The sequence below is a fragment of the Coloeus monedula genome, assembly GCF_965178545.1.
Source record: "Coloeus monedula genome assembly, chromosome: 7".
Taxonomy (NCBI): Eukaryota; Metazoa; Chordata; class Aves; order Passeriformes; family Corvidae; genus Coloeus; species Coloeus monedula.
This window is the reverse complement of record NC_138787.1, coordinates 17,046,746-17,072,188: the sequence shown is the minus strand read 5'-3', so window position 1 is coordinate 17,072,188 and position 25,443 is coordinate 17,046,746. Positions and strand designations below refer to the sequence as shown.

The window sequence follows — 25,443 nt, the reverse complement described above, 5'->3', positions numbered from 1 at the left end:
GGCATCTACTTAAGCAGAGTGGAATGCTGGAATGTTTCATTTTGTAAACATTTACTCTATCGTATGTTAGATGCCGCTGACACAAATCCTGATGGTTCTGAGTCAATTCTGTAGCCCAATCACAACTCTATTGGAACTACTGCAGCTTTCATTTATGGATCCTATATGCTGGGCTGAGACAGATTTAAATCTGGTCTATGTTAGTTCAATAAGGAATGGTATAATGCCTTTACTAAGAAGCTTTATCCTAAAAATAATTTTTTTGTAAGCATACGAGAAAACGTGGCTGGAAAAAATACATTCTATGTTTAAAAAAATCTCCAACACCCTCCATACCCCATCCCAAGAGAAGACATATCCTAAAATATACAGTGATCTGAGCACTCTGCCTGGCTCTATATTGACATTTAAAACCTACAGCCATTAAAACTGTTTCCAGTGATCTGCAATGCCTACATTTTTCAAAAGCAAAACTCAGCCTCAGATTCTAGAAATATCTTTCGAAGTTTTTATCTCAACATCACTATGAGAAAGTAAAATAAGCACTTAAAACTGCCAGTAAAGAAACAAGAAATATATCCATTTTGCCATAAAAGTGGCTTGGTACATATTGTGAAAATGCAGTGTAAGAAAATAAATTTAACATGTGATGATTAAGTTCAGTGCAGTCAATATTGTACTTATTTTGTGAATAGCCAGTACATTAGTGATACACCAATATAGATGACACACAGCATTATCCAGTCTATTCTTGCAATAGGTGGCCTGTTACCTTTCACGTGAAGAATGGCACTTGATGAGATAGTGCCGTTCAAATTTTTAGCCCGAACAACATAGAGGCCAGCATCTTTATCACACACCTTCTGAATGAACAAAGTATGCTTTGTCTCCTTTTGTAAAAGCTTTAAGTGCTCATCTGCAGTCAGTTTCTGGCCCTTCTTGTACCTGAAGCAGAGAGTCAGTTTTCAAGTCAGAGTTTTATCTCTTCATGCTGCACAGAACCTTGCAAATTCAGGCAATCTCTGTAACACACTACATTAACAGCAGAGGATAGAGAACACTACTGTGCTCTCCTTTCTCAATTTTGAAGTTAATCTGTAAATATGTATGAACAGCTAAACTATGCAAATTACTGGATAATACATTCTTAACAGTAGAAAATGTGGTTCTGAAAATGGTGTTCAACACACAAGTCACACCTCTCTCACTGCAGTATTAAAGAGGTTACCTGAGGGCCTGGGCCCTCGGTTTTGTGCTGAAACATTTTTGCTAATAAGGTCATTAGTCAATCCAACTCATGAAAAGGTTCTGAAAGATCAACAAAAAAACGTTCTAAACTTGTATCCTCAATATAAAAGACAGTCAAGAACCTTCTTCCATCCCAGGCCACTTAACATTTACTTAGTTCACATCATCAAACAGGATAGAACAATGCATCAGGAGTTACTCCAGGGAACTGCTGTCATATTCTAACACTTGAGGATCTTTCACCATGTATTGGTTTTGACTCCTGATTTAAAAATGGAAATTAGAGAAAATTCTGTCTCTCCTTGCCTCATGATGTTTCAGCACAGGCTACATTTAACCTAACACAAACATGAAAATATTTTTCCACATGTATAACCAAAAATATTTCTACACCAGTACAAAATACACATTATTGGTGAATTTTTAATTTAAAACACCGACATTTTTTTTCTGTTCTCATGAATTTCTAATTTGCAAAATTATTCCAGTTGAATGCTATCTTTTTGAAAGACAATCTATCAACAGTATATATATTTTCGAGTTAAATTAATGCTCTCTTACAATAAAATGAACATCTTGTTTCACCAATAATACTCCTCAATCTGTACAATACTGGTATTTAAAACAAGGTAACTTTATTGATACCAACAGAGTATAGCACCAAGGTTGCAGTGTCCAGTAGTTTTCTCAGTGCCACTGAAAAAATTTCAGTTTAACAAAAACTTACAGTTTAATTCTTTAAAAGTGTAATAATAATATTAACATCATTTTTTTTCCAGTAAGAGGCATATTTGGTTTTAATACATTAAAAGAAAGGCCTCCATTGTGAAAGACTAATGGAATAAGTGGAGAAAAGAGAAATGAGGTAAAATCAGAGGAATGCATGCAACAACATATAGAACTAGGACAAAAATCTTGAAATCCTGCGCCTCTTTAAGTCCCTATTCCTTTTGGCAGGGTATTTTTAGACTTTAAATGTTCATATTACATCATCTGTATTTCTCACAAATCCAGTATAAAAGTAATCTAAATCCAGTATAAAAGTAATCTAAATCCAGTATAAAGTAATCTAAATTGACACATAGCAATTAAGAAAGAGATAGACCATGCACACCAATATATGATATAAAACTGATTCTGTTAGTGTAGATATTTAGGTGGGTTTTTTTAACCTGTAACCTGCCTTGGTTTTCATAACTGACTTTCACATATGTGTAACTGTGTCCTCATCTATATGTAGTGACTGTATAAATATTTCAGTGTACATGCATATCTATGTGTCTGTCCATACATAGTGCCCAGAGCCTGGGAAAATGCAGGTGAATTTATTTATGGTAAATCTGAAGCATGCAATTATTTTAAGAAGGCATTGAACAAGTAGAATGCCATATTCCAGAATATGAAAACTATATGATGCTTTTCCTTAAAAAACCTTGGGGTATGTTTGCAGTAGTTTGATACTACCATTCATAAAATTTGGTACAGAGGGATTATTTCAAGTTGGTTAATTGTCGAAAACAATTCTGAAGGTGGAAATCAGGCAGAAGTGTGGAGTAGAAAGGATACAAGCCATTTATTCTAGCCTACAGATTAATTGATTTGGTTGTAAGAGGTTCATGGTGGCTCACTTATAGGTACATTTACTACTTCTCATTGTAAGCTACCCACCATGTCAGTGTAGGCTCTGGGAATCCCGTTACTTCTACTTCCAAAGTTACCGGAGAGCCTTCCATGACGGTTTTGTTAGACAGAAGCTGGGAGAAGTTAGGCGCCTGTCCAGTTAGGCTGGCCATGCTGTTCTTTTCTGAAGAACTTTTAATCTCTTCTCGGGTAACCATCTGCCTCTGACAGCTTCTGGTGGCGTCTGATTGAAACACGAAACCTGAGAATGGATCAGGCAAAGCATGTAGCCTGTCCTGGGGTTTAGTACAGTTACTTAAGGCATGCAATTGTTCTTGTGTTTCTGACATGCTTTTATGAAGTTCAAGGTGTTGTAAATGTGTTTTGCACACTTCACTCATCATGCTTTGCACTGGTTTGGCTTTTATAGGGCAGGAAGCAGTGCTAGTTTCAGATATTCCTTGTGAGCTGCAAGTCAAAGGAGATACTGCTCTGACTTTTGGACCAGAATCAGTTAAAGAGAGACAAAAATTTTCGAAGTGATCTGATGGGCTTTCCATGCTATTATTTGTAGCATCAGCAAAAGCAGAATTTGTTAAGAGGTCAGATGCTTCCATCAGTTTTATCATACTAGTGGTTTTCTGCATTTGCAAGCTATAGGAACTGACATGCAGACTATGAGAACTACAACAGCACTGCTCTTCTAGCTCTGTTTCAGAATGTAAGAGGTTGGATTCTGGTGTCTCAGAAAGCGGTGGCAAAGAGATATCATCAGGTGATATACACTCATATTCATCTCCGGAGGGTGTGTCTTGTGCCAGGAATTCAGTCTGTAAACTATCCTCTTTGGCTGAAGATGACAGCTCTGTATCCTGTGAAACAAGATCCTCACCAGCTGGAACGGCTGAAATATCAGCCAATATATTCCTCTCCTCCAATCAGGAGGAGAAAGAAGAGAGAAGAAAGAAGGAAAAAAAAAGACAAAGAGTTATCATTCAATACATCCCTTGTCATGCAGAATGTAGCAACAGTATTTCTTCTAATTAATCTTGATGTATTCTGAGAAGCAGAAAGAAATGGAAGAAAGGATAATTTTTCAGAAAATGTTGCAGCAGCTTGCTGGAATTTCAAACTGTTCGAACAGATTTTAGAAGATATTATTAAAACTATGTATAAGCATTTATTATAACAGTAACAATGAAACAAAAAGTACCTTTCTACAAACAAAGGGCAACCTGTGGATTTCCTGTAGGTTCTGTTTATGTGAGCATTTGCAAGAGGAAGGTGGAGGAGGAGGAGGAGTAGGTGGCCTAATTACATTTTAATGAAACACAGTTACATAGCGACAAAAATATATTAACATCCAAGTTGTTGGACTTGTTTCTTTGAGAAAAAAGAGTTGTCAGTCATGCTCAAGAGTTAAATAATTAAACCAACACCTCTATAACATTTTCCAAGCATTTTATATTTCTTTCTTTTTTTTTTTTTTTTTTTTTTATTTTGCCAGCTATTCCAAGATCCTGCCAAATATTAAAAGAAAAGAAATGTAAAAAATATTTTTATGTTAACTTGGATCCAGTAAAAAAAAATCCCTCTCATCAAGTTTCAAAGAGAATTGGGTGAGGCATAAATGCATTAGTTTTAATCACAAAGCTTCAAAGACGTTATGTGCTTTGTTAATTACTTCTCTGCCTCTTGATTTTTATATGAATGTAATCACATATTCAGATTGATGTCAGCTGTTCAAAGGCTCTCAGCAAAGGTGTGCATAATGCTTTCTTAAGCTACCCTCTCATTGCTGAGTTCTGTACACAAATATGTAATCTACTAAGCAATGTTTCTATCACCTATGAACTGCCCACTCACATAAATTGGGTGATACACTGAATGTCATTGCTTTCCAAAACAGGTCTCTTTGGCAGTATCCAGTACAAGAGTGTGGTGGTATGTTTATTTTGGTTTTCTTTTTGCTTTACTGCTCTAAATATGATCTAATAATTAGTACAAAAATTTTTTTTTTAAATTATAAGAAATAGAACCTCATATGTGCCCTGGTCCTCTAGACATGTTAATATATGTAATAGTTTTAATATAGATGCTTTTCCAAGTTATTGCATTTATTATTTCAAAGCAATGTGATTCATGCCAGACCTATGAAATAATGACTGGAAGGAGGTTGGGGCTTTACAGTGTCTATTTTACTAAACAATTCAATTTAGTTGTAAGATGAGGTTCAAGCTTCCCACAAGCATCCCCTGATGAACTCTGACCCTTGAAGAGATGGGAAAAGACCCTGGGGAAAATGCTGTGGAAAAGAATGGCAGGTGAGCTGTGAGTGAGCAAGCTGCCAGATAGGCTTTGGCAGCATGGGACCAAAAAAGCAGGAGGATCAATGTACCATAAGAAGGTCTAGCACACTTTTAAGAAGGTTATATTTGAAGCAAATTAATATTGCAAAAGCAGCTTGCAGAAGTACAGACAAACTCAGAGATTTTGGCCCACTATACAAGGTTCTAGTGGGAAGAACTTGCCACCTCTTTAAGTGAAGTATGGAGTGATGAAAAGGGTAGAGGCATCGTAGTTGCCACAATTCTCATATGATATTTGTGGTTTCGCATACCCTTGACTTCTCTCCTTGGCAGCTGAGACTCAGTCTGATGAGGTCTGACAAAGCTGTGGCTTAGCAAAATAGAGCTACGGACATCTGCTGAGGTGATTCTCCTGAGGGACACTCTTTGGAACAGTCACAAAATTTTGAGTGAAATCTGGGCTGCAAGTCAATACTGAAACTCCCACTGACTTGGAATGGAGGTAAGAAAATTAATTAGGTTTAATTTTGGCTCATCAGATTACAGGACATTTTGTATTGAACTGAAGGGAATGGTATTATTAGCTGATTTTCTAGAAAACATCACTGTTTAATATCTTGTAGTATTTTTCTATGTTAGCAGCTTGCAAAATGGAATTTTTAGGTCTCTAAATCTATTACCAATGGATTCCACCTTCCTAAGCACTTAAACATATTACCACCCACTCCAATTTATCACTTTTTTACATAGCAAATGATTTACATTTACATCCAGGATCCAAAGACTTCAAAATATTCTTTAATGTAAAGTAATTTATCCCATGAAATATAGCTCTGGCTTTGCTTTGCCTGTATTTCTAAGACTTCATTTGTTCATTGATGATTTGGAAACTTTCATATTCCTTTATTGTATATCCATGAATGAAACATATTTGTCTGTTTGGATTTTTATCATTCTAAATGCATACTCAGTCTTCCCATATCTAATCTCCTTTTGTGCATTGTTCTCAACATGCATGCAATCACTAATTTGGATTATTTATGATCTCTGATGCAGAGAATTTTGGCAACTGAAATGGAACTTAAGTGTTTTGAGATGAGGATAAAGACGATTATTTGATGGTGAGTTCTGTTATTTCTTCTATAGTGTCATAACAATGTTACAGCTAATTATCTTTGACATGATGTCTTAGTGAACTGCTGACAGATGTAGCTGTGTTCATCATTGTTGCTCTGTTTCCTGTTATTCACACTGTTGTTAAACTGAATCAATGTGCTTGTTTTGTCAGGTTTTTGGTAATACTGTAAATGAGAATATAAGCAAAGCATATCAGTATAACAGTCCTCACTTTTAAGACACAGCAAATTAAGGAGTAGAATTCCCTTGAGAGTACACAATGATGCCCATCAATCTGATTAAATGTAAATTAATATGAACAACACATACTTGTTTAGTGCCTGTAGGAGACAGAGTATTGCTTCTTTTCTCAGCAATGCTTTCTGAATTTGCAAGCAATTCACCTGATGCCATCTGAAAGAAAAATGTTTTAAAATTCCACTTTTTTCGTCATTAAGACTTTAATGATTCAACAAATAATCATGATTTTCACCCTTATTTAGTGCAAATTCTGAGCTATGAGGTTTCTCTCATAGAATATTACTTATAAATCAAATACTTTCATAACTTGTATCTAGGCATCAGAGGAACTCTAGGGCTTTGGGAATAGTAACAACAGTCTCCACTATTACTTCCTATATTCCCTTAAGTTTTATTTTTAAAGGAGAGAGCAGAATGTACTCTTTTTTCAGGAAGGGGGAATGGTCACAAAGAGGACCTCTACATTAATAGGACCAAAGGAAAATCGGTAAAAGGTTAAGAAAGGAATACTATTTCAGAAAAGAAAAGGAGATATACAGGCATGTAAAAAATGCTAAAAAATAAAAATTCATGAGGAAGAGTATGTGGATTGGATAGAAGGAAAAGGGCTAACTGAAAATAACTGAAAAACAATCAACCAAGATTACACTGATAACACCCATCCCAATGGAGGCTCTAAGACTGAAAAGCAAAGAACTTTCTAGCAATACACAAAGCCTTTTTAGAAACAGAGTTCTAGTTATTAAAAAATGCAAATAACTGAACTAACCTGCTGCTTTTGCTCCACTTCTTTGTCTTTAGCAGTCTCACATGCCTCTTGACCTTTTCTTTCCTCTTTTTCAACAGTAATCAACTCTTCAGAAAATCCAACTTTCTGCCATGTGAAGAGAAAATTAATTAAGTTTATAAATAATAGAAGGTAGCAATTGTTAGCTACACACTGACTTATGCTCTGTACAACGGAGTAAAAACCAAACCGAAATCTTATCTAAAATCTGTCATCAGCACAGGTGTTAATTGCTTATGGCAAAAAAAATGCAGCAAAACCCAATTAATTCATTCTCGGACAAGCAATGACAACATTTTCCAAAGCTGATGGGATCTTTTCTGAGGCAGAGAAACTATAGAAGACTACAATTCTTCAGTATATAAGACTGAAGAATTCCGGTGGCTAGTCAAGAATCTGAGGAATATTAACCAATTTGTACACAGGCTCAGCAAGGAGGAATAAAGGATTAAGAAAGTAACATGGTTATGAGAAAAAAATAGAATAAACCACAAATTCAGAAAAATATCAGGATTTCAGGAAAACAGTTCTAGAGAGGAAAGAAACATCTGTGAGTCTCTATAATCAAATTTTTCTAAAAGGTGGAAAGGGAAGAATGTGATCTAAGCATAAAACATAGCATAACAGAAACCTGGACAACCATAATGTATTTTATGAAGACTTGATAAATCCTTCAAAACAGTCGTGGAAGAATCCCACAGATTTCAAAGAACATAACAGTGGCATGAGATAAAGAAAGCCAAAAGCTTTATAGTTACAGTTTTGTGTCTTTCACATCTTTAGCTGCCCAGCCAAAAGTTACAGCCTTAAACAAGTTTCTCATAAGAAAGAGTTGCATTATTAATCTTCCATTCTAGCATTAAACAAGTGAAAAATTCCGTGTAATTTTTTCAATCAGTTTTTTTACCTAGGGAGGAAAAATAGTCTTTAATTTTGCACTTGAAAGAATCAAAGTTTTTTCTGGCATTCAGCAGCAATGTAAAATTAGGAAAGGTTATGCAATACATTTCCACTTAATTTGTCATGCCTTAAAAATGACATGAAATGAAACTCAATTTATAGTCATGGCATTCCATACAGATGGCACATGTCTGTTTAGATAGTTTGCTGAATTATTTATTCTTCATAAGATTGAATATAGTCTGGAAATGTTCAATAAGAATATTAGTTTTTAAATCTCAGAATAGTGCATATTGTAAAAAAAAACAACCCAAAACAACTTTCCTTTTAATAAAGTTGCAGAATTGTTGTGCAAGAAATTCAATGATTTTATGGAAATTAGTCAAAATAAGGTAGTAAAAATAGTTTGAAATTCCATTTGTATTGAAAAGATCATACAATGTTGAGCTAGCAGAAAAGATGAAAGGTTCAAGCCCTGTTCTGACAGAACCTGGGAGTACTGTCCTGCACACAATAGTGTTTATGTGATACATGGACAGGGAGGAGAACATAGAAAAACCAAAGGCATTTATGTTGAGGTTTCTATATGGTCACAGTGCGAGACAAAGCCTTCTTTCCATTCACATAATGACCTTTGAAATTCATTTATATTTTTGGCATCTCTTACAGCTTTTTAAGTGTATTAATGCATAATTTGAGTGTTTGTCAACTTTATAGTATAATTCCATCAAAGAAAAGTGAAACAGCATTCAGTATCAACAAAAGTAGGATATTTAAGCATCTTAATTTTACCACCTTCTCAGAAGAATTAACTCATCAGCTGCTGCTGCATGCAGGAGATTTTTCATATATTACTTAAGAGAATGGAGAGGGGTCAGTAGACAGTCTTCATTATCTACCCCTATCACCTGTCTTCCATAATTCCTCCTCAGTTAATATGTTATATTGAATTACACCTACAGCAGTTTATCAGAACATGAAACTAAAAATGCTGTTGTCTTTAATATTTATGTAAAAGCAAGGCTTTTCTACCTCAAATTACTTTAGCTTTAACACAACTTGGTTTTCAGGATGTCTTTTCCAAGAGGAGCCAAGTGAGGTTGTTTGGCATTTTGTAGATCTAGCAGTTGCCTATTACAATATCAAAGGAAGAAGAATTATGAAAAAAAAAATTGTCTAGATACTCAAAGAAAATTTGACAATTTCTCCTAAACATTGCTTGAAAGGAGTAACAGTTCCAAAAAAAGCAAAGAAAAAGAAACTTAGAAGAAATATTTAGTACCCAAAACAAGTATGTCTTCATTGATTCATTACAATCATTACCTAAGGTAACAGAAAAGTGAACAATTAAGAAGTATTTCACACTACCATAGATGATCCTCAGTTAAAAGCACTGATTCAGTCACTAAGCATGATAAATCGATGTAGATGCAATACATTCTCCAGTTTAAAAAAAAATACCTTTATCTCCTTAAGTTCTCTCAGAGAACTACACAAGCCATCAACAGAATTCATGATTTCTTTGTACTTTAATAGAGTTTTTTCAACATACTTCTTTCCTTCTTCGATACCTACAAAGACAAAACAGCATGAATGTAGAACAAAATGCCTCAAATATACATGCAACAATCAGTGTAATTTGTAACCCCAAGGTACTACAATAATCATATTTTTCTGTGTTTTGTTTTGCTGGAGGAATTCTCTGATTCAGAGTAATATGCTTTCTCACATCTTAGTAGCTTACTTGAGATGAGTCCTCATAGTTTCTGCAGGTCTTCTCTCTGGTTAGTAGTACTACTTTAAAAAAAGCTGACCTCGTCAAGTGTCCCCTAAACTAGTTGCCACATTATGCAACTAGGAGGCACTTAGATCCCTGTTATAAGAAACACAAAACAAAGGCAGGATGCAGAAGCTTTTTCTCATGTAATGACTTAACACCACGCAACTTTCTCATGGTGTTCCTAATCAGCTGTTTTCAAAAATCCATTCTGTCCTCTCCTTGCCTGCAGATAGGAATGCTTAAAATATTGAGAAGTCTTAAAAAAATAAAAAAAGAGAGAGAAGAAAAAAGAAGTGATCTGTGCTCTCTAAATAGTCTTTCCAGCACTAAATTAAGAAGAATTTAAAAGCCCAGTTTGAATCTTGAAATTTTTTCAGCTTTGCTACTTGAATTGATAGGCTACACTAAATCCCCACACATTTGGACAAAATAACTTCAAAATGTACATAAAAAACTAAAAGTGGGGAAAAGAAAAAAGGAAAATATGAAGTTTTTTGACTTTGTGGTTTTTTGGTCAGCAATGTTCCAAATCACTACAATTGCAAACACAGTATCTAAATAGCAGTCTACATTATTTGCTAATAAAAATTTGGCAAACAAATCCTACCAGTTATTCACAGTATGAAGGTGAAAAATAAATTCAGCATTATAATATCCTCTGTGTGGCCTGTTATGAGAGAGCTTACCTGTTATGAGGGAGCTTAAGCCATGAAGTCTTAACTCCAAGCTCATGAATATTACAAGGACATTTTTATTTCAAGGTGAACTCAGGCTGTATACAGAAAACTATGTAAATGCCAGACTGCTGAGTACTTTCATATTCTTGTTTTTTGTAAATATTTGTTCTGAAATCCTTCACCTCTTCGAAACAATACTTTAAAACATTAATTTTTTAAAATTCATCTGATTTTTTTCTTCAATGAACAAACCAAGGAATCTGCTTACTTCTGTCCCAAGTTACTGCATTTTGTCCCCACAGTACATTACCAGATATCTCCTCACCATATAACTGTCTAGCAAGATCCATAATCTGCTGAATTTTTTCTTCCTGTTGAGGCACTGTAGGTTCAATAAATTTATTGAATTGCTTATAGAGAGTCTCTATTGCTTCTCTTGTTTTGCATTCTGCAGAGTAGTTGCCAACTCTAATCACTGTTGCGCTCACATCTTCAAACCAAAATTGACACTGAGGGATAAAAAACCTGCATTGTAATGAATCACTGTCTGCAGTTCAAGATGTTGTAGAATAGACTGGATTATTCTTAGACTTTCCATAATCAGTGGCATACAGTATGTCTTAAGTATTCTGACTTAAATTTAACCTGAAAAACACTTGTTAATTACTAATGGTGCTTCAAGTATTAATAGCTGTTAAATTTTCATTAAACACTAGTCCCATGCTCGTCTTACAAGCATGGTGAGGTTATTATTTAACGGTTCTGCAAAAACATGTTTTATTTCTGAGTTCTTTCCACCATGTAAATCAATTGACTAATTTCAAAAACTTCATATTATGGCCTCAATTATAGCTGTGTAAGGGCAGAAGGGTTCTTTAAATTTTACATTTTAGCAGAGAGGTGTCAGCAACCACTAAAGTCAGCAGGAATATTTCTACTGACAATAATGGGCTTTAGAACATACCCGTAATAAACACCTTTGGTTAAGAATACTCCAAACAGTCTTAAATTTTACCTCTAGGAAATAATCTATTTCTGTTAAATAAGTGGGGAGTTTGAAAATATAAATCTTCAACAAATACTAACAAATTGTTTTGCTAATGGTATATGCAAGAACATATTGATCGGTCACTGGGCACTGAAAACATCTCTTTAGCAAAACTTTAGTATTGTGATTCATCATTAAGGGAATTTGTCACACACTTAGATCTCTTTGGAGATAAGAGCAATGTTATTTCTAAATATAAACAGTGATGACCAGAATGAGCTTGCCCCACGGCAAGAGCACCAACAAAATACGGCAAGAAGGAAAATACTGTTACAATACTGTTACAAACCTTTTTTCTTTTAAAAAAGACAATGCATGAGACAGTCCTCAGATACATTAAAATAAAGTTATGAAAGTGTCCAATAAGACAGACTGCAGTTCAGAAAAAAAATTATAGATATATTTAACAACTTAGTCTGTTAAAAAAATATTCTTCTGATAAGGAACTGAGTATTTTACATTTCAGTTCATCATTACATAAACCACAGTGGTAACTCAGAGTTTGTCAGCTATCAAAGAGGACTTCGTGGCACTTTCTGTATTGTCTCAGAGCTTACTTAGAGAAAATGAGCTCATGGGTATGATCACACACATGCTGAATGACTATGAAAGTCATGTGGAGGTGGAGACACCAGTTGCATGAATATGGTGACATTGCACATTTATTTCCCCCTGTCACCGCAAATTTAGGAAGAAATAATAAAAAAAGAATTTTTTTTACCAACTTATTATTTTTGGAAGCTACAGATTAACCTTGAGGCAGTTAAATCACTTTTGTCTATCCCTGTCCTGGCTCATTATTACAGCCACCGGGGGGGTCTCAGGTTTACTAGTACCTCTTTCATCATCTGTTGCAGATGCTCCATGAGATCCAGATTTTGCTTGTAATCTTCCACAACCATGTTAAAATCATTCAGCTGTTTTCGTAAGTCACTGATTGAGCCCAAGAGAACTCTAACTTTAGCACTAGGTTCATTTGCAAAAGGGTCAATGACTTTCTTCTCTAAATTATCCATCTTCTTTTTAAGAATCTGTTTAAAAGACACTGCAGTATTAAATACCACAACAAAATGTTTCTATTTTTAGAAGTTTAATATAAAAAGCAGGGGAAAACCATACAAACATATTATTGTCCTTTGTTTTAAAAATTACAAGCTGCTCTTTCAAAAATCAAAGGAAACTGGAGGACCTCTGCAATGCTGACTAAAATCGATATAAATTAAATTTATTAAATGTATAATTGAGCCTATTTTTTCAGCTTAAAAATAAACAAATATCTGCAGTAATAAAACATGGTCATGTGTGACTTGCAATTAAAAAGACCACTGAAGGAATATTTTCTGGCAAATGTGAAAAATGGGTGAAGCTAGCAGGGTTCTAAGGTGTAAATGAGCATGGTCAACTCCAGGCAGTGAATACAGCCAAAGGTTGTAACGAAAAGGTTCATTTTACGTGAAGAAATGAAAAAGACAAGAAAGTAGCTTCATGCCAGAGATGATTATTTTGGGGTTTTTTAAGGAGAAGAAAGACTAGGTCACACGTATTGTGAAGTAATAGAGGCAAGAAGAATAAAAGACTAAACAGAAAAATAATGGTGGATAAAAGGAGTGAAGTCAGGAATTGAGTCAACATAATTTCACTGAAGTAAGTGGAAAAGTAACAGGAATAGGACAGTGAAAAATGTCTCAGGCAATGACAGACAGGAAGGATATAATGATGAGTAAGAGAAGTGCACAATAAATTTTGTGATGTGCCAATCTCCTGCGATGGGTTTGGCATAGGCCGCGTAATTCAACAGGTGAAGCTTTTACTAAGCCTAGAATTTCTATTACCTGTATTTTCTCTGCATATGTATCAACTTGCTGAATCTGTATTCTAAGCACTTTCATATTTCGAGCTTTTTCAGTTTTCTTCATATAGTTAAACTTCAAATTGTTGAATTTCTTTTTGAGATCCTTAAATGATTCTCTGAGCTGTAACAGAGTAAGCACTTTGTTAGTAAAAAATGACACATCACACATCAATTTAGGTTTTTTCAAGAGCTGTTAAATGAACAATTTGAACACTTAAAATTTAATACAGAAATTAGTAATACTAGGCCATCTCATAAAGCATCCTTTGTTCCTCAGAATTTCTTTACAGTAATGGAAACTCTTAATCCTGCTAAATCAGTATTTTTGCTTTCTGGATGCAGAATCCTGTTTCCAGAATGACTGGGGCAAAAAAAGGGTTTGGACAAGGAATGAGATCATTGCTCAGACAACCTATGAAAAAAATATTGTCCAGGATCTTCCACTGGTTTTAACTGGAGGTAGATGCCCTTCACATCCTTCAGTCCATTTAGTAGAAATGGTAGTCATGTAAATGTATACCCACACTTAGTTTCCAAAAAACCAGTTTTACTGGGCCTGGGCAAGTAGATTTGGTTTTATTCATATCACTCTTGTCCTACAATAAAACATTTACTTTATGTCGGGTTGTTTTTTGGTTGGTGTATCGTCCCATTCCCTACCCCTTTTTCAAAAGTCCTGCTTCCTAAAAGAAGTTACGTATGGGCTTAATTTTATACACTCTGCTAGTCCAAGCATCTTAGTACAATCACTCACAGCATACAAAGAGGAATACAGCTCTTTGCAGGATCAAGATGTAGACTGTATGACCACCTGACTTGCAAATAACTATGCTCTGAATATGGCAGCAGAGAGATTGTGCCTAACAGACACAGAAAGCCTCACCTAACTACTGCTAGTAGACTCGGAACTGTGTGAGAATACTTTTGCCAGTCAGCACTGATGTGGTGCAGCAAGCCCAACATTAGGGAAAATTATGATAATATAAATTAAACTCAACTAAGTAGGTCCAATTATGAAGTGTCCATGACTTTGAAGACTTTTCAGATGAACTCATATCAACTAGCTACTATTAAATCTAGTTACATTAAATTTGTTCTAAAATTCTTTTTTTAATTAGATGGAATATAGCTACACAATATTTTACTATATTTTCTTTAATCTACAGAAAATATTATAAAGAGTCAGAAGGATAGGAATGACACTGATGAAACTCTAGAAATCTGCAATTTCATTTACATACATATGGATCAGATGCATTCCAATTTACCAGAAAGAGTTTAATACATATCAAAAAGAAGAGTCATATATGATGAACATAAATTTAAACCCAGTGTTTATTTACCATGAGAACTAGTCATAATATAGGGTTGTTATATTCTTTAATTTTTGTTTTCAAGTGACAGTTATGTTTACTTTAATATTGTCTTACATGTGGGCCTTTAATAAACGAGATGTCATTTTTTTTCATTATCAATGTTATATAAATAAGCATATCAAAACCAGTTAGATAAATTATTGTTAAAGGGCTATGAAATTTTTAAGCATAGTTTTCTTTATATTTTTTCTCTGAAAGCTATGCAACCAATTTTATTTACAACTTTTAAAAGTCCTTTCAGATATTACTGTTACTTTTTAATTTCTTTAAGCAAGAGATACAAGAATCAGACAAGTAAAGAACCTACTTAAAATCGGTACTATTTTAATTACCTTGCAATTCCATGATCACATTTTCAAGTTATTTGTAATTAATTCGTAACATTTGAAATGGAAGACTATAAAACTGACCAAAATATTGATTTTAAGAATTTTAAAACCTTTACATCAACAATATTTTGCTTTTAGGATAATATAATAATAGTAATAATAATAATAATAAATTATGTAAACTTATATTTATTTAAAGACACTGATGTAAAGGAATGCAGAAGTTCTAATGCTTTAGGATATGTTACTCCAGACACACAGATGAAAAGAACTTACTTAATTATTGTTAACAAGTTCATGTCACATCCACATTTTGATATTTAAATGTGTATATGAGGATTTTTTAATATTAAAAAGTCCTACAGACTTAGCCCTGCCCCCCTCCTCCTTCCTGCCAAAGAATCTGGGGAGTAATGAAGGCTTATTTTGCAGCTACTGTTATTGGAACTGCTAACAATCAATCATTATTATTATTATTATATACTAAAGTTAATCCATCAAGGGATATATTTTTCATTTTCATTTCATGTAGTGGGATGTTGCTGCATTATTTCAGCAGTGAATAAACAGATGGTGCTCACTCAGTGTAATGGAAAGGAAGGGAATTCTATCACTGGCCCTGTGATCTCCAATTAATTTAAGCTCTTTATCCCACCTAAGTACGCAGAATAATAAAGTCTATCTAAAAGCCCTCTGTTAATGTAAACACTTCTGCAGAACAATTTTATTCAGAATACAAGAGTCTTATTTGCTGCTTCAATTTCGTAGGGAAGAAAAGATGAACAAGAGTTTTAGTTTATTTCACTAGTTTGTGCTCATGTAGTCTAATAGCGATAATTTATAAGGCCAGAGGCTCTCCCCATAGCAGTATGTGAAATTAGATCTCCTTGTTTCAGATATGATGGCTCATGTGTCAAAGGTCTGCAGCTGCTGTCACTCTTCTCTTTTAGCCTCAGTGGAAAAACCAGATCCAGCTCTGACTTGTACATCAGACTGCATGTGCACAACTCCTGTTATCATCAGCAATTGCACCAAGCACAATGTATGGCCTCCAATTTTCAGGAATCTAAACATATCTCAGTTTTGCAAGATGAAAGGAGGAATAATAAAGGGATTATGTATCCAAATATGCTTCAGTGACTTCAGCCCACTGCTTTACTGGAACTCTGTACATTGCCTATTGTGTCATAGTCTTTAATCAGGCAGCTGTTCCTAACTATAGTTGCCCTGTCATGGGTGGAGAATGATAGTGGAGGAGATGGGTTTAAGTACCGATTGCTTCAGTTCATCGTAGGACCATAAAATAAATGGAAAAATCAAGTTTAAAAGATTCTTTAAACATGTTTTTGTTAGCAGTAGCATTCCAGTAAATGTTTGATTCCTGCGGGAGCCACTCTAGAAGGAACTTCAATGTTGTTAATCCCTTACCTTTCCCTTTCTATTCATATACAAAACTTCTAGTAGCAGCAATAATCAAAACACCCCATAAAAGCAGGTTGCTGAAAATAAATTTTCAAAGTGACAAAGATTAAGAAACAGTCAAACAAAAAGTGGAAAGAAAAGGTGCTGGTCAAGTCATTAATGACTACTTTACTCCTGGGGCAACAATCAAAAGAAATTACAAGGTGAGAAATATGGCCACATATCGGTTCCTACTGACTTGTCAATAAAGATAGCTCATTACCATTTATGGTTAAAATCCATATTTCCAGTCATACCTTTCCATAAATCTATAAGTAATGACATGGTGAAGAAGAAATGAGATGGCTGGGAAGAGCTGTGAACCTACTTCAGGATCTGTTGCAAGTTTTATGCAGACATGCATAATGTTATTTTTAAAGTGATCACCTAAAGAAAAGGCTTTTTCATCGCAAAAGCTATCATGTGTAATTAATTGTGTCACTTCTAATCGCCTGAAAAGATCCATTATAGCATTACTATGTCCAGCATATCAGTGTACCCGAGGCTGAGCTCACAAACAACTGCAGTGTAACACAGTGGAGGTGCGGCTCTTCAGAGGCTGCTACCCAAACCAGCTAGTGAAGCAAGAAGCCCAAACTGGCAAATTCAGATCCCAAAGATGAGCTTCCCTTATACTTCTCCAAGATGTAGAGGACATAAATACTTATTTTTGCCTTTTCAAATTCTCTCTAAATTAGAGAGGGCACAGAAAAGGCAGGCATTTTACTCTTCTCTCCTCCGAGGCTGTCTCAAAATTCATGCTACAGATTCTTGGCTATAAATTTCAGTATTTGTTTCCTTGTTTCTTATAGAAGCACCAATACGTTACAAACAAAGGGAACTTGCTAAGTCCTCTAAGGATCTCTTCAAACACTGAGTCCTAAACACCAAATCCCTAATTCACATGCTGTATTTACACACTTAAATTAATCACATCAAACATAAATAATGTAAGTATTTACAGCAGAATCACAAATATTTTCAGTCAGCTTTAAAGTTTGCTCTGTAAACTGGCAAATCACTACTAAATTATCTGGTTGGCTGTTTACTATATGACAGCCATGAACAGCTGCTGCTTGCTGCTGGTATATGAAATACTTATTTGCTTAGGCACAGTAGAGAGTAAATAAATTGTTAAGTTCAGACAGATCTGCTACATACTAGCAATATTCAATTCCTGATGATAAAATTGACAGAATTTAAGATACTGAAGGTAATACTCATAGATAGTATTCTTGAGGTATTCTGGTGTCTGGTTTCTTGATCACTGAACAAAATTAGTTATAAATACTTAATGAAAAAAAAAAGAAGTAAGAAAATGGCAGTATATTAATGCATATACAGGTACATTAGCCAAATATTTGTTTAGGAAATACCTTCATCTTCTATGCTATTCTACAATAGAAAAGGAACTTAAAGAAAAAGGTATCCACATGCCAAATTAGTATATTTCTGTTAGTTTATGTTCAAGATTTAAATAGGTTTGAGAATTACAGGTTTTAACTTATCAACATTACTTTCCCAACTGAAACAGAAAAAAAAAAAAAAAAAAACAAAACAACCAATAGTGGATACTGTAATTGCTATGCAGTTATTTTACAGAGAGTATCCAATAACTACCAGAAGACAAAAGATACATTTTGCTGTATGAGTAACCCACCACTGATGTGACCTTTTATTTACATTTGAGAGACAGAAGATTGGCTTTTCCCTCTACTTTCTGCTTTCCCTTGTAGTCTAACAGCAACAAAAATAGAAAAATAATTCTTCTTAGAAGGGAGCCACATTCTCTTGCCCTCATTATGTAATCCCAGAACCAAAGGACAGAAACAAAGATTCTTCTATTTAACAGTGTGTCTGAATATGGCCAGCCTTATACAGACTTCCTTTTCTTCAGCAAATTTGAGGGGTTTTCAATAAAAACCTAGAACATTTTATTTCAAACCTCAGATAGTCTGATTCTGCCATGACACTGTGAAGTACAATGGGACTTCTTGTTTAGATACTTCATGCTTCACTCTCTTCTACAGCATGGTTCCCTCTGCCAGAGTGCTTCTCCTAACCTCGTGCTCTTCCTGCTACCTCTTACCATAAGACAAAGAGTTACAGAAGACCAACATGAAACACTCAGCTTGTAACTAGAAGTGTAACTGATATTCAAAGAAACCTTTTTATGAAAATATTTTTTCAATTTCAAATTATCTTTTTGTGAAAATGGATACTTTTCACAAACACACAAAATAATTTTTAAAAGAAAACCCAAACAACAATTTTCTCATTAAAAATAGTTGGGACAAAAATCTCAGTCACCTCTTCTTTGGTGATTTTCACAAAATATAGTCTGTCTTTACTCAGGTGTAGATTTACCTAGCAAAAGATAAAAATAAGAATATATAACTTTCAGTGTCCTGTATTTTTACCACCTCTGCTTCATGCTACAGGGAACATTAATGTGAAATCTTCCAGCTCAGAATCCAGATTCTGTACTTCACAGATGTAGAGGAATACAATCTACAGAACATCAAGTACAGACCCCATCAGCCTCTTATTTTAATGGATCACTCTGGGAAAGTTAATTCTTTGAGAGATTTTTCCTAAACCCATTTTTGTGAAGACATCTAAGGAATGCAACATGCTAATTTGTGGATGCATTTGTATTTGGCCTACCAAGATGTTAAGTTGATAATCATATTAACTGAGGAATTATTCCTAACCCAAGTTCCATAATGCTAAATTCTAGTCTCTTGTGCCAATGAACATTTCCTTTCCTCCTAGCAGTTTTTTAAGCATCATATCTTGTGTTTCTGAAAAACTGTTAGTACTAGCTTATTCTGGACTTTTCATTAAAATATTGAAAGTTCTTTCCAACAGCCTTACAATGGCAATATATATAAATTCTACTTCTGTTTGAAACTTTAGCTTCATAAGAAAAAGGCGTGACAATTCGTGTTTCAGATGAAGCTGACTGAGCTGAAGGCCAAAGAAAATACAGCTGCTCTACTTCCAGTCCTCTTGGTACCGTGCAAGCATTTTATTGCCAGTCCAACTGCTTGATAGAATCCTGAACAGCAGAGCCGTGAACCACAGATTACTGTTGCTGCTGCATAGATCCAAGGTTGCTGCTGCATAGATCCAAGGTTGCTGCTAAAATGAAAGTCTGTTTTTCTGTATACATATGAAGCATTTAGAGACATGGTAAACAGTAATGTATATTATAGAACACAACAGCTCTTTTAACAGCCATTCAGTGTGTTGGGATTTATCCCATTTACCTCATTTATATCCTCTTGAGTGGTGCAGTGTTGGAAATACTGTGACAGTTCTTCCTCATACTTATCAGCTCTGGAGCTCCAGTTTATGCTATCACACTCAAATCTAGCAAGTTCTTGCTTCAGATTCTTTACAGAAACATTCAAGCAATTCTAATGAGGAAAGAGACAAAGAAATTTATCACTTGGGAAATGTATTGATTTAACCAATCCAGAATGAAAATCATTGAGGCAGAACATGCACCGTCAGCCACAATGGGCTAGAGTAAACTATTAAATCTTCACAGGAAGGACAGCAAGGACATAGCAGTTTCAGTCACTGGTAATCTGGGGACTAGTTTTGGGTCTCAGTCACAACTTAAACATGTTGTCTTCTCTGAGCAAAGAGGAAGTGACCTACTCTAGGCCTTCACCACCTGAAGAATAGCTCCTCTCTGCCATCAATCAATTTAGGGTGTCTGAAGAGCAGACTGCCAGTATGAATAATCTAGCCAGGTCACAAGGAAAGTATTGCTTTCTTAGTAAGTCAATGAATATAGGGTGATGAAAATTCTTCCCTGAGTAAGTAATTCCTTTCTAAAATGATATCCATCTTGTCACGCAAATCAGTCTTGAATCTGTAAGTATAATCACAAAACTGTGATTATATTTACTTTTTTTGTTCTTCTGTTTCCTTTCTTTATAGAAGAATAAATCTGCAAAGCAACCTTTACAAAGTAGCAGGATTGTAGAGATTCAAGAAATTGCCATTAAGGCCTTGAACTTCACAAAAAATACTAAAGAAAGCTATTTTTTTTTCTTTTTTCCAAGCACTGATATTTTAAGATTAATTTCCTTAAAGTTCCCTCCGTATTTCTCTCAGAGTAGTAATACATTTTTGCACATCTAAAATTCAGTCAGATAAGTCCACTAATCTTTCATATTTATCCTTGATTTCAAAAATTATTTTACTTATACTCACAGGTTGCTGTACTGCAGACAAGATATCCACTCCCTGGGTAATAAGTAGATGATATAGCTGTCTAATATGTGCATGTTTCTCCTGAGAATTCACAAGGTAGGCTTTAGCCTGGTGCACATTTTCAGGGTTCCAACATATTTCAGGAATATCCAGTTCTCCTGATATTGATAGACATTCCAGCTGAAATATACAAAAACAAAAATCAGTGTGGGTTTAAAATAAAACTTAACATTTCTTCCTGACCTACCTAAACTTTTTTGAGGTGGGTTTAAGTAATTAAAATTGGGTTCAGATCTGAGTTTTAAATTTTAATGATTCATGCAGTTTTAGATCCAAGATTTTAATACTGATCACCAGGCTGATTAATGTTATTTCTTGGGCAAAAGGAAAGAAAAGCAACAGGAACTGAAACCAAATAGAGTTTAACTACAGTGGGAAGAATGTATATTTTAAAATATTATACTCACTTCTTTTTTAATGTGATGGAATTTAACTGTCTTGCCGAAAATCTCATCATACTCTATCATTGCATCCTTTACTGTTTGATGGAAATGAATAAGCTCACTTATTCTCTCAGAATTCTCTTTCACAGGAAATTCTTTCTGGCTTGGCAATTCCAATAATTTTACCAGGTACTCAAGCTCAGCATTCAGTTGCTAACAAAAATCAGAGAAGTTACTCAATTTGCACAAATATAATTGCAATGTTTCCGTTACATTTGATGAAATAACCACCTAACAGTGGTAAATTGCCTTGGGGAGAAGTCGATGACACACACTTTCAAGCCCTACATTCTGTACTTTTTGCTAGGCACAAAACTCAGCTAACGCCCAGCCTTGCATGAAAACAAGTCAAACATAATTACAGGGCAACAGCAGAGTAAATTGCTAAAACTTAGAGACAGTATTCACAGGAGGTAGAAAGTTCACTATGATGTACCTCAGCCTCTGACCAGCTCTGAACTCAAAAGCATGGAGCTGATGCTCTCCTTGCACTTCCACCCCCCCAATGCTTGTGTGTCGCATTAATACACAGCTAACACCACACGGGACATTCTCTGGACCCTGAAGGCAAAATGTCTTCTCTGCTACCTTATAAACACACACAAACACTTCCTCCTGGAAAACTGATGTAAAAAACAAAACACTTCGAATCCAGACAGTGTCTGGTGTCAATGTGGATATGAATCTTTACGGGACCAAAACCAGCTTTTGATGCGCCCTTCACTCCACTAGCTCGGCTCCTCACCTCATAGTGTGGTTTCATTTGGTTAAGCTTTTTCTGTAGTTCCAAAACAATTAAAAGGTCACTTCCAAGGTCAACTGGTGCTGCAAGCTGGAGAGCCTCTTGAAGAATCTCTAATCCATGGGTAGTCTAAAAGATAATCAAAAAGTGCAGCATTTCTAGCTGAAATAAACTAAAAAAAAACCAACCTGAATTTAAAGTAAAATCTAAATTTGTAACAAAAACCTTCCTCAAACCAGGCACCTAAATGCTGTCAGTAAAACCCCTCTGTCACAAACCTTCTGAGTGTTAAGGGTGATAAGATATCTTTAAGACAGCATGAAAAAACAACTCAGACACCAAGACTGCAGGACCCACAGACACACTATTTCTGTGATAACAGATGTGCTGGTGTACTGATGAGTTGCACTAGAGAAACAGCAGCTACAAGTCTAGCTGGTGTTTCTGGTTCTGCTAGTAGCCCAGCTAGTGTTTCTTTTAAGGAGCACTGCACATTCTCCCTGTGCCAAGAAGGTTTCAATCCTCTTTCTGTAGGAACCTGGTTGGACTTGAGTTTAGTAACTATTAGGGCACAGTTTAGTTTAGCAGCTGTTCAGTCTCAAAAAATGGTGCTTTAAAAAAAAAAAAAAATCACTGCTGGTAAAGCATCGATTAAACATTAAAACTTAGAATTTGAAGAGGAGACTTGGACTTGTATGCATTTGAGCAAGGGAAAAAGATTAAAAACATTTCATGTTTCTTGATGACTGACTGGCAGAACAGAGAACAGACTTTGGACAAGAATTGTATCTTGCTGATCATCACTGTTTCTTAAATAATACCTATAATGATGAGAGATTGATGAGAGAGTCACAGACAAATTAATAACGATCTAGAAATATTTGCCACAGTTGCTTTCTTCCTAGCTATTTTACTTACAATTTCTAGTTGTTCTTTAAATATCTGGCACTGTTGCTTGATGGGTTTCACTTGAGTAATTTTAAAATTCCAGATTGCCCAAAGATCAGTCAGCTCTTTCCTTTCTTTATTCAGATTAATAATTATATCCTCTGTTACTTTTATAGATTTTTCTGCTTCTAATATTAAACTCTCATTTACCTGGCAAATAAACAGACAAATTTTTTTCACACATTTTTATAAAATACAATTAAAAGCTCATAGTTTTAAACAAAGCTTAATAAAAACTCAACTATTCCAGTGTAACTTTCAAAAAAAAAATTCTGATACTTTTACATATACTTTTCTCTTAATATTTTCTAGAAATAGGCACAGATTGACAGAATTGGTAAACTGAGGACACAGCCACAGCTGAAGTTTAAAACAAAGAGCAGGTCAGTAATGACTGAATTATTGCTGTCTGATGGCTGTTTCACACTCAGACAAAATAAAATAATTTCTGAATAAACAGAACTACCCAAAATGGCCTTTTGGAGAATAAATAGCAACTGGAAAACAAAGCAGGTAAAGAAAAGACCACCCCTTTGTGTCGATAAACAAAACAGCACCAAAGCACAGGAGGGCTAAAGTATTTGAATATTTGGTGTATTTTCCTCTTTCCTATAGATCTTCTATGAGAAATACCAGAAAACTGGGTAATGCCATTTCTGTTTTTCTCATTTAATTTTTTTTCATAAGAGAAGTTGTTTTTGTAAATTACTAGTATGATCCATATCTTCTGGATACTTAAAAGACAAAACCTGGGAATATCATGGGAACAGGGTAGCAGAAAATATGGTGATATATTTTCAGGTCTTTAGGAGAAAATGCCTGAAGATGTGTCAAGACTTCAAGTGACTTTGCCATTACTCTGACTGTCTTAGCTGTGCTTGGCTGCATCCAGCAGGGACACAAACCTTCAGCCACAGCCTGAGCACTTTCCCTCCCTCAGTTGGTTTTTCCAGCTCACCTTACATGCTGCTGTGGGTTACCAACACCACCTCCCCCTTCTCAGCTCAGTGTGTAATTTAATTGCTCCCTAGTTTGTCCTATAAAAGCAGAAAAAACAGCTGGGTATCCAGGCTGTCTACATTAATTGGGATTACTTTAGGAGGCGTAGCTTAGGGAATGATTGCACATCTCAAAAGATTGTCTCATGAAGTGTTGTTGGAAAATTAGACAGGGATGCCTAGGCAGTGTAGCTGTTGGGCAAAATGTAAAGACACTGGGAAAGATTATCTGCAAGGAAGTAGCTCTAACAACCATTTCTTTAGAAGAACTCATAGACCCAGTCAACAAAGACTGCCTGCCTCTTAGTGGAAGTAAAATAAAAATATTGTACTTTCATGTATGCTGCTTTCCAACATGAACAAAACAGATATGAGCACATATTACATTTGTATGCACAGACTGGGTCATTAAGGGTTCTGTCATTGCTAACCACAAAACTTTTTATATTACTTGTAATGCCATAAGCACTCAAATAATACTTTCATATTCTTAAAGTATATCACAGCATTAGCCCCTTTAAAACTAGGTACTGGAGAAATCACAATCTAGGCATAGAATTAGGACTGGATCTCATCACAGGCAAATATAAAAAATTCAATATAGTTTATCAGATTATACTCACCACATTTACTAAATTAAGAAAATAGCAACCCATATTTTGGGTGGAAAAAGTTTTCTTTATAGTCTTTTGCCACTGAGTATTAGCTGACTCCATTGCAATTTTATTTTCAGCCTCCCTGTTTGTCGGTTGTGGTTCTGAATTATAGAATTCCTTCAGATTTTTAATATCATCATTCACCTTTAGAAAGACATTAAATGAATATCAAAAAACAAATCAAAACTTAAAGTGCTATAATCAGAAGTTATACAGATATGATAAATTTGAATAGCACCCTCTGAATCTTCCCCTAATTTTAAGATCTACGAGTCTCTAAAATATTTACAAACACCAAATAATAAAATAGTTTTAAATAACTTGTGAACCAGTGGATGGCAAGCAGATGGATGGCAGCAATTAGCTCAATTTCTGTCACATATCATTACATGGATTTTATGTACCAGTATATCAATGCACTGATTGTCACTGACTTGCTTAATATGAAGTAACTGAAGTTAGCAGTAATCAGAAGCAGATATAATACAGGTTTTTGTAGTTTATCATGCAATAAATAAATCCTATGGCTAATTTTATCTCACAGGTTCCATTCCATCCTCGATTTCATTCTAAATATTAAAGAAAAGCTCCCATATTACAGA

At 34.9% G+C, this 25,443-nt stretch overlaps 1 protein-coding gene across 1 annotated transcript in view; it reads right to left on the bottom strand.

Annotated features, from left to right (window-relative positions):
• Positions 1–25,443, bottom strand: part of CCDC141 (coiled-coil domain containing 141) — a gene marked incomplete at its 5' end in the record, with an annotated part of 71,465 nt that overhangs the window by 6,919 nt on the left and 39,103 nt on the right. The window contains 14 exons of the mRNA XM_082284998.1: positions 773–945; positions 2,917–3,800; positions 6,618–6,707; positions 7,324–7,428; positions 9,703–9,812; positions 11,024–11,207; positions 12,583–12,777; positions 13,579–13,719; positions 20,037–20,186; positions 20,995–21,174; positions 21,462–21,650; positions 22,243–22,368; positions 23,158–23,337; positions 24,809–24,985. Coding sequence (XP_082141124.1) covers positions 773–945; positions 2,917–3,800; positions 6,618–6,707; positions 7,324–7,428; positions 9,703–9,812; positions 11,024–11,207; positions 12,583–12,777; positions 13,579–13,719; positions 20,037–20,186; positions 20,995–21,174; positions 21,462–21,650; positions 22,243–22,368; positions 23,158–23,337; positions 24,809–24,985 — 2,884 coding nt within the window. The remainder of the gene's footprint in view (positions 1–772; positions 946–2,916; positions 3,801–6,617; positions 6,708–7,323; positions 7,429–9,702; positions 9,813–11,023; positions 11,208–12,582; positions 12,778–13,578; positions 13,720–20,036; positions 20,187–20,994; positions 21,175–21,461; positions 21,651–22,242; positions 22,369–23,157; positions 23,338–24,808; positions 24,986–25,443) is intronic.